This window comes from Lepisosteus oculatus, chromosome 7 (genome assembly GCF_040954835.1).
Source record: "Lepisosteus oculatus isolate fLepOcu1 chromosome 7, fLepOcu1.hap2, whole genome shotgun sequence".
Lineage (NCBI taxonomy): Eukaryota > Metazoa > Chordata > Actinopteri > Semionotiformes > Lepisosteidae > Lepisosteus > Lepisosteus oculatus.
Window position 1 is genome coordinate 37461242 of NC_090702.1, and position 11345 is coordinate 37472586.

At 35.9% G+C, this 11345-nt stretch overlaps 1 protein-coding gene across 1 annotated transcript; it reads left to right on the plus strand.

Annotated features, from left to right (window-relative positions):
* Window positions 1-8927: 8927 nt before the first annotated feature.
* LOC138240849 (probable cyclin-dependent serine/threonine-protein kinase DDB_G0292550) lies at window positions 8928-10793 on the plus strand. Its single transcript, XM_069192917.1, has one exon. The coding sequence runs from the start codon at window positions 8928-8930 to the stop codon at window positions 10791-10793; it is 1866 nt and encodes a 621-aa protein (XP_069049018.1).
* The last annotated feature ends 552 nt before the right edge of the window (window positions 10794-11345 follow it).

Sequence of the window (11345 nt, forward strand, 5' to 3'; positions counted from 1 at the left end):
CCTCACATTTCATTGGTCACATTTCAATGTGTGAAGTGGCTTGCAGTCTTTTTTGTACTTAACTATGGAAAATGTGTCTGGTTTTTATTTATTATGTGAATTTTAGTCAGAAGTATACAGTACATAAGAAAGCCTACAAACAAGAGGAGGCCATTGGGTCTATCTAACCTGTTTTGAGTTATCAACTAATCAATCCAAGCATTTCATCCAGCCATTTCTTATGAGAAGTTATGGGTTTTAGCTTCACCAGAACAGTGTGGCTGAGTACCGTACTCCCATGTTTCCACACCCTTTTGTGTGAAGAAGTGTCTCCTGCTATTGGTTTTAAGTTCACCTTTTCACTTTGCATCCTCTGGATTGTGTTTCACTATATATAATAAACCTATGGATTATTACATCAATGGTGAAACTTGTAATAGACGATTGTACAAAAGTTTGTTTTGCCTTCTAAATGAGAAATCATACTGAAATACTGATGTAGCCACTCAGAATGCAATTAAAAGTTTTTTCCAGTGGCAAACACACCATAGCATACCGCAGCACACAAATTTAACTTGACTGGCAGATGAAAATCAATAAGGTGGTACCTCTGGTGCATTAGATGTCAGTTAAAATGATTGCTTCATTAAGTCTGCTCTACTACTGTGCTTCTTTAAATCTACGCAATATGAAATATTAATATGGAATCATGTAACTAATTTTCCATGTTTATGTATTTGCTTTGCATAAAATAGTACATAGTGTTTCAAAGCAGGAAGCTGCTCATTCTCAACTTTTTAAATGCACACGTTGAAAGACAGGTTGGATCTTTAAATATTTTTTTAATTACCCAGTTATTTCAAAAGGATACAATGAGGAACTGCTTAGATTATGTCTTCAGTTTAAAAATATATATTGACACAACTATGAAATATATGACATGCTTTAAGTCTTACTTAAGAAAATGTAATTGTTTGTTAATATGTTAATGTTAAGGCTAAAACAGCAACTCCTGTGGTTTTTGGAGACAGATCTAATTTTACGGTTCACACAAATGCACCGAAAATACTGGTATTCATGTTTTTGTGCTGTAATCCTCTCATCCAGTAATTCAGTGCCTGAACTTTCCAAACTATGTTACTAATGGTCAGGTTACTTGTACGTGATTATCATAAATATAAGGTGTTGTATCCTGGGAATAGCAGCACTACTACTTTTAATGGGCAAACCGGCACAGTTTTATTGTTTGTGGTTTTTGTAGTGGGCAACTTCACAGAACTAATTCCCAACTGCATATAATTTGATCTTGCTGTGTGAAACTGAAAATCCAGACTTTTGTCAACATATTTACTAAATGTAATCTGGTTCACTAATCTCACTTTGTGAAATAGTCCTCACTGAATCATTTCACCCTCTAAACACAACACCTACTGGGCACATTGTGATCTCACACACAGGTGAGAAATAGGGATAAAAACTTCAGTTTTTAAATATGTATCTTTTGTAAATGTTAATACAATGTCAAATATATTTGTATTTCTATTTTTTTGCCTAATATTTATACCTTTCATCATACTGTGGCAGTTGTGATATGGCGCATTACACCTCAAGCAGTCAAGAGTGACTGCATCTCTACCTCGAAAAGAGAGGAGATATTTGTTTTGTGATAGGCAGACTAACTAAAAAAAACATCATACCCTGGCTACAAACATACACATATTCATTACTTTAAGTTTCATTGCTAATTGTTCCTTGTATTACAAAAAGTACATTGAATGTTACACTGACTACAAACAAGGCACAAGCAAAACTCCGTATTGACAATAAAATAATATAATAATTACCCTTATTACAAAAACATTTGTTGTCAATTACATAACCAAGTACATGAGAGGTGTAGTATATCAAAGAAGGTATTTGTCATATCATATCTTTCCTAATCTTTTTGGGAAAAGTGGATGGCACAAAGGCACCTGGCAGTTTATGTGACTTACTGTATGTAGTGCTTATTTGTTAAGGTTGGAGTACGGTAATGTCATATAGCACTGCAATTTAAGGGAGGTATGTTTAGTACAAGGCATGGATTTCATTGTTTTAATTCTTAACATGAGTTGAAATAGATAGGCTACATACTCCACAGTTCCCCCACAATGCCAAGTCTGGGTGACACACAAATTTGCATAAGGGTATTGTGAGACAATGAATATTGTTACAAATGGGGGGTTCCGAAAATGGTGAAAATCAGGAATTGACCAAGCAGTTTAGTCAAGAAGTAAAATAAATATTCATAACCCCCAACATGTAAGTGATTTCTCCAGAATATACCCGAGCAGCTGGTAGAATTACAACCACATAAATAATAATATTAATAATTCCTTACACTTATATGGTACTTTCCTGGACACTCCACTCAAAGTGCTTTATAGGTAATGGGGACTCCCCTCCACCACCAATGTACAGCAACAGCGCCAGTACGCTCACCACACATCAGATAACAGTGGGGAGGAGAACAGAGTGATGAAACCAATTTTTATAGATGGGGATTATAAGGAGGCCATGATTGAGAAAGGCCAATGGGAAATTGGTGGGACATTGGGGTAATACCCCTACTCTTTCTGAGAAACACCCTGCGATTTTATATGACCAGAGAGTGTCAGGACCTCAGTTTTACGTCTCATCCAAAGGATGGCGCCTTTTTAGAGTATAGTGTCCCCGTCACTATACAGGGGCATTTGGACCTGCACAGATCACAGGGTGAGCAACTCCTGCTGGCCCCACTAACACCTCTTCCAGTAGCAACATTTTTCCCAGGAGGTCTCCCATCCAGGTATTGACTAGACGCATACCTGCTTAGTTCAGTGGCCTGTCAGTTGTGAGTTGCAGGGCGATATGGCTGCTGGTTATACTAATCCAGGTACACTTTGTAAAACAAATATTTACTATAATGACAAAAACCATACAACACACAAGTTACTCTATGTACAGTATTTACAGTACAGAAGAGACTTTTCAGAGGCCTAACATTCTAGCCACCCAGAAAACCCCCAGACTTCTACTAAGTATTGTGGAAGAAAACTCAGTCTTTACCTGGGTTATGAGATTGTCTAACAAATATCTTTTATTCAATCAGCTGAAGGGTAGCATAGCACAGAGTCAGGGTTTCCCCTGGCACTCACTAAATATGCTCGCTCGACTGTAGTTACACTTTTCCTTTTATACCATACATGTAGGTGAGACTTTTATATATCAAAGAAATACACAAGGCAGAGGACACTTACAGAAGTCTTTAAAACACAAACAAACAGGACAGGAATATTCCATTTGGCATTCTGCAATCTTGTTTTTGTTCTCTCTGATAAAACACACAGGTGTGAAACATCACAAGCTTTAGTAGCAGAAAGAGTTGTTTTAGGTGCAAACAGAAAACCCCCTGCACAGAGTCACAGTCTAGGCCCTTTTCAAGAGTTCATCTCACTCAGTATTCCAAAGTATGTAACTCTTAATGAATGCCTACAGAGGCCAAATAAGAGATAAAATGCCTTCTAAATAAATGTGATACAATCAGTTTAATTCAAGGTGCTTTATTAGCATGACCGATGCGTACAATCAATGTTGCCAAAGCAAATAAAATAATGAAATTCACATGAAACAAAACAAAAAATAAAAGTAAAATAAAATCTACAGACATATTACAGACATTTACAACAATGACATATTATAAAATATTTAAATATACTGTAGACAGAAGGAGCATTATTGGGAGACAGACTCACTGTTCCTCAGGCTGTGACAGGAGATCACATACTGGGCTGCCAGTTCCACTGAGTTCCCTCCTCCCTCTCCCAGTAGGATTGGGACCCGTTGTGATTCTGGCAGGTGTGGGAACTCTGGGATTAGATTTCTGAATTTAAGGAAGAATTTTTCTCTAATCCCAGAGAATCTGTCACCGTGCAGTAAGAAGTGCACTTCTGACTCTATTTCTCCCTGCTGGCAGTGGGAGCACAGCCTGTCCTCTCTGGGCAGCCAGGTCTGCCTGTATCGCCCAGTTTCTATGGCCAGGCTGTGGTCCCTGAGCCTGTACTTCGTCAGGGTCTGTTTGTTGTTGTTGTTTTTTGTTGTAGACAATACTTTAATACTCTTTTCTGTATGATTATCAATAGTGGGTACTGGCCTAATTCGGCTCTGCACCCATTGTAAGGTGTTTTTCTCTGCACACGGAGGACGTTTCTACAGATCTCCATGTGCAGAGTTTCTGTGGGGTGTTTGTCCCATTGAGTGTAATCCTGGTCTGTGAGGGGACCCCACACTTCACTGCCATATAGGGCAATGGGTTGGATTACACTTTCAAATATTTGGAGCCAGATTCTTGTTGGTGGATTGATGTTGAAGAGCCTCCTTCTTAGTGCTCTGAGTGCCTTCTCCCTTAGTGCCTTCACTGCCAGATCAAAACTCCCAGATGAGCTGATGGTGAGACCAAGATATGTGTAGCTGGATGAGTGCTCCACTGTGTTGTTGAGTGTGAATTTGTACCTGTTTCCCTGAGGGCTGTCTTTCTTCTGGAAAACCATAACTCTGGTCTTGTCCAGATTGACTGTCAGTGTCCAGGTCTGATAGTACTGCTCCAGCAGTGCCAGGTTCTGCTGTAGCCCCTATTCTGTGGGCGACAGCAGGACCAGGTCATCTGCATAGAGCAGGAACTTGATTTCTGTGTCATGTAGTGTGAGACCAGGAGCTGCAGACTGTTCCAACATTCATGCTAATTCATTGATCTAGATATTGAACAGTGTTGGGCTCAGGCTGCAGGCCTGTCTCACCCCACGGCCTTGGGTGATGAATTTGGTCCTTTTGTTTCCAATTTTCACTGCACATTTGCTCTCTGCCTACATTGATTTAATGATGTCGTACACTTTGCCCCCTATGCCACTTTGGAGTAGTATGTAAAACAATCTTTCATGACAAATCGAGTCAAATGCTTTTTTGAAATCAACATACCAGGGAAAAAGTTTTCCTTTTTGTTTTTGGTGGACAATCTCTCTCTCTCTGCATCCCGAATGCAACAAAATAAATGGGAGCCTATCTCCCTATACTAAAAATGCACCCCAAGCAGAAAAGATGTTTCTAATCAGGTTATCTTTACCCAGGAAACCCAAGGTCCCTAAAAACTCAGAATAGCAAGCTCTCTCTAGCAAGGTTCAAATACTTAGCTCCAGTCAGGCTTTGTTTGGATGTTCATAAAGCAGGGCCTCTCTCTCCTGGTGCAAGCTTCGGGTTCCAACTCCTCTTTCCTTTCTGTTCTTGTCCTGCTCTTCTCGCTTCTTGTTGTCTCCTTCCTTGTTCTTAATGTGATCTTATATTGTGTGTTTCTGTACTGCTCATTGACAATCATTAACCCACAACTTACCTAGGTATACCAAAGTAAACTTTACAATGATTTCTGATTAATGGACCCCTACATTTCCACAAACATTCTCTCTGCTTTGAAGCTAGAAGTGTTCACTTTGCCAAGTGTCACAATCTTTATTTAAAATATGAGACACTTCTCAGTCACCCCAAACTGTAACAATATAATAATGTATGATTGAAAAGGGTAACATTTATATAAAATGTCAATTATATTCTACTTAATATGTAATATATTCACAGGGCTCCAGATAATATAGACATTGAAGAACAGTCCCTTTCTCTGTATCCTCTTCCACTAATTAATTGATCAACATTAAGGGGTGTATAGAAACACATCACCTCCAACAATTCACACACACATAAAAACTGTACTTAATACTGTGTATATGCTTTGATGCTGAAAGCTAGCTGTAAATCTTGTAAACCTATATTTAACTTTTTTACCTTTTCTATAGGGAGTACAACTTTTTCGGTTGTTACAGGTAATTATATCCCATACACTTTATTTTTCATTGAAATAATTTTAAATGCACAGTTTTAAATACACCAACAAAACCAACATTATAAAGTTTTTTAAAGACATACTGTATACTATAAGGAAGTAGTTTCTAAGCAGCTTCAATTTTGCTCCATACAGTATTATATTTAAATATTTTATGCTGTTTTTAAAAGTCTTAACAACCTAAAATAGATTGTGAGAAGCAAGCTGATGGGGAAGGGGAAATTTTTATTTCAGAATGAGATGATGTCCTGTAATCATATAATGAGATCAAATCATATTATCATTTTCAATCGTTTTTGAATCATTTTCAAAATTATTAAAATCATTTTGAAGTAGATAAAAAAATTAAAAACTTGCTAAAGAGGAATTTATTTAAAGTGCAAATTGCACTTTAAACCTTTTGTAATTTGATATAGTAAGTAAATATTGGCAGTATTGCAAGATACTAATAATGAAAGAGAAAACATTAGAATTATATTTTTGTAGTAATTATATTTTGTAGTTATAATTACCAGGAACAGTAACATGTGCAACAATTTAATTAAATTTAAGTGTTATGGATTCTTTATCATTTGAAAAAATGGTTTTGACTCACCAAAACAACCTGTGACTCCAAATTGGACAGATATGTGATTAAACTGCAAATTCCTAAATCAAAACATAAAATAACAATCTTAACAATAATGTTATTTATAAAGTTTCAGTTGTAGTTATGACATTTTCATTTTCATTTACAGGTCCTAATGTCACCAATACAGGTATTTAAGGCTGCTTATTTACTCATTCCTGCAACTATATGAAAACATACTGTAAATGCAAGATTAATTAATCTTTCATCCACATTTCTGGAACAATATTTCTGCAGAAAATTGAAATTGCCTTTCATTGCATAAACAAAAAACAGAAATGTAGTGCTGCACACTGAACATAAAAACCGTGGAAGTTATTTTTCTAGTTGGTTATCTACAGTATGCTGTTATCCATGGGGTTATTGTGGGGTTTTCTAGTGGGGTTGCAGGTTATATAGTATACTGACTTGTTTACAGTACATAATATGTGAATATTTACATTTTTATATTACATATTTGTTTTATATTAACTAATTCTATATGGGTATGGGACTATCCTTGGGCTATGAAACTTTAGTTTTAGATATCTGGAAAAAAAAAACGTTTTTTTATGTTAGTCATATGAAAACAAGACATGATAAAAAGTTCCACTTATTTATTTTTTATCTTCCCGGTCTGTAGTCAGCAATTACCTGTTATCATTAAACCAGAACTCAGTCTAGAAAAAGTAGAGTTAATTGTCTTCAACAAGTACGCGATAGCATCAGCAGTAGGTCAGGGGAAGCTCTCATTGATTATCCTGCAGGCACCTGGAAGGTCTTTTGTGTTTCAAACTTAAAATACAGTACCAGCCCTACACACAATCAGAGTTTGATCAGCTGTGTCTCCCCTCCTGGGGAAGCCGGGATACACAGATTAAGAAGAGAACCCAAATATGAGCCAGTGATGTTAGAAATATAGAAACAAACCTGCTTAACAGAAAGGAACATTTAAACTGGAAGTGTCACACAAATAAAATAACAGATCATTATTTCTCTTATGGTTGCTTTTTAATAACATCCTTACTGCTGTAAGGCATGCTTGCCACAAAATGCCTTAGAGTGTTTCATGCTATTTTTAATTTAAATAACGAAAACACACTTGTTCTTATCTTACAATTCCAACTTCATCTTCTTTGGAAACTGTAAATTTTAATTTTAATTTAGCTAATAGTGTTATTCTTCTTGCACAACTAAAATGTTTAATTCAGAAATGTTGCTTTAATAATAAGAAACATTCAAAAATAATATACATTTCATTTAGTCATAGCGCACTAACTACATTTTTTTTTATTTAGCTCCAAAGAATACTTCTCAAATTGGTAAGCTTATTTTCTATTTGTCTTCTCTAGGTGAAAGTAAAAAGTCCAAAAACATATCTGTAATATACTGTATACAGAATTTTGCTCTTGTGAAGGACTTAACAATCATTAATACTAAAGTTTTCTAGAATATATTAGTAAGTGATGGGGTATAATATCCTATATTTATTTAATAAAAAGTTAAATTAAAATTGTGCACTGCATGCGACTCTGCAACATTTTCACCATGGACTTTTTCATAGTTACTGTATATGTCTTTCAGACATGTTCTCTGATATCCATGACTTGATCGCTCCATTCAGGTGTGATTAATTCATGTGCTTTAATCTTCATGGATACTTAGATACTTGGAACATTGATAAATCCATGTTATCTCATGCACTTTGAGAAATTCTAAATAGTAAAAGAACATGAGCATTATAAAACTTGTATTTTGTATTTTGTGTTTTAGAGGAGAACATATCTGAATGAATCCAAAAATATCCAATCTTTGTAGTGCTTATCAAAAACAACCTAGCCAAAACCAACTGGAACAAATACCTTTTAGACAACACCTACTTGAGAAAGTGCAGGAGCTTCTGAAAAAAAGTAACATTATCTTTTACTGTATGTAGAAGACATCAAATCAGTAGGAAACATTTTTTCCAGCAGGGAATACACAGTCTTAGTAATTCTGTATCTGTCACACACTCAAATGAAAGCATTTTCTTCTGTGGTGATGCTGTCAGGTAAAGATCTGTTGTTGTTATTATTACCCATTCTAGGTCAGTTTCACAGATGTAAATGTTATGAGAAAGAAGACAAAGTTTGGAATCAAATCAGAAATAAATTTCCTCAAATAATTCAATTTCAATTCAGATAGAAATATTTTACTAGTTATTTCTTTTCATAGTACACCAAGAGAACAAAAATGAAAAAATAAAATCAATGTATTCTGATCCATACGTGTGTGAACAAATTGTGATGTATATGATTGTCCTTAGCATCATAATTCAGCATGATGTTTAATGGTTCCAAAAATATGTGTTGTTGTTTTCCTTGGGAAGTTTAGTGTATGGGAATTTGGGGAATTTTTTCATGTATTATAATTATTTTGTTTTTGAAATAAATAATAATGTTAACTGTATTTCTTTTATTTAATAGTAAATACAACAACAACAAGAACAGCAACCACAATAACATCAACAACTCCAACAACAACCACAAGCACAACAACATCAACAACCACCACAAACACAACATCAGCTACACCAACATCAACCACAATAACATCAACAACTCCAACAACAACAACAAGCACAACAACATCAACAACAACTCCAACAACAACCACAACATCAACTACACCAACATCAACCACAATAACATCAACAACAACTCCAACAACAACCACAAGCACAACAACATCAACAACCACCACAAGCACAACAACATCAACCACAATAACATCAACAACAACTCCAACAACAACCACAACATCAACAACAACTCCAACAACAACCACAACATCAACAACTACACCAACATCAACCACAATAACATCAACAACAACTCCAACAACAACCACAAGCACAACAACACCAACAACGACCACAAACACAACATCAGCTACACCAACATCAACCACAATAACATCAACAACTCCAACAACAACCACAAGCACAACAACATCAACAACAACTCCAACAACAACCACAACATCACCTACACCAACATCAACCACAATAACATCAACAACAACTCCAACAACAACCACAACATCAACAACTACACCAACATCAACCACAATAACATCAACAACAACTCCAACAACAACCACAAGCACAACATCAACAACCATCACAAACACAACATCAACCACAATAACATCAACAACAACTCCAACAACAACCACAACATCATCAACTACACCAACATCAACCACAATAACATCAACAACTACACCAACATCAACCACAATAACATCAACAACAACTCCAACAACAACATCAACAACTACACCAACATCAACCACAATAACATCAACAACTCCAACATCAACCACAATAACATCAACAACAACTCCAACAACAACCACAAGCACAACAACATCAACAACCACCACAAGCACAACAACATCAACTACACCAACATCAACCACAATAACATCAACAACAACTCCAACAACAACATCAACAACTACACCAACATCAACCACAATAACATCAACAACTCCAACATCAACCACAATAACATCAACAACAACTCCAACAACAACCACAAGCACAACAACATCAACAACCACCACAAGCACAACAACATCAACTACACCAACATCAACCACAATAACATCAACAACAACTCCAACAACAACATCAACAACTACACCAACATCAACCACAATAACATCAACAACTCCAACATCAACCACAATAACATCAACAACAACTCCAACAACAACCACAAGCACAACAACATCAACAACCACCACAAGCACAACAACATCAACTACACCAACATCAACCACAATAACATCAACAACAACTCCAACAACAACATCAACAACTACACCAACATCAACCACAATAACATCAACAACTCCAACATCAACCACAATAACATCAACAACAACCACAAGCACAACAACATCAACAACCACCACAAGCACAATAACATCAACTACACCAACATCAACCACAATTACATCAACAACAACTCCAACAACAACCACAACATCGACAACAACTCCAACAACAACCACGACATCATCAACTACACCAACATCAACTACAATTACATCAACAACAACTCCAACAACCACAAGCACAACAACACCAACAACCACCACAAGCACAACATCAACAACTACACAAACATCAACCACAATAACATCAACAACAACTCCAACAACAACCACATCAACAACTACACCAACATCAACCACAATTACATCAACAGCAACTCCAACAACTATGTCAACAATATCTGGAACACCAGGTAATTTAAGATGTTAACATCCTTCAGTGTCTAATGGTGTTGTGTCAGTAATTTTAAAATCATATCAATTTTGAGACAGATCTAATATTTATGTTGGTATATAATGCATGCCATGAAATACTCTCATATATTTACATTTACTAAATTTCGCTAAAGCAAAAGAGTACACCATTTTTTCATAAACTGAATGACTTCCTCTCATTAGTAATTCTCATTTATAACATTTCTGGCTTTCATTTTTTAAATGTGTGTTCAGGTCTAATAATATTAATATACAGTATGCTCCAAATACATTGTGATATCTTCAGTAGCTCTGTAAAACTAAATTGATTCGGAGCATGCCAGAACACAACCATATCTTAATTTAGATATATACAACATATTAATTCTTATGTGAAGGATGAATTGTACAGGTCATTCTGCTACTGATTTAACAAATCAGTCTAGACACACCCTTCACATTCCAATAGCTGTTAGACAGAAGGTACTCCTCCATGGAGTCCAGGAGCTTCTGAAAAAGACGTAATAATATAGTTAAATGGAGACAGGTAAAATC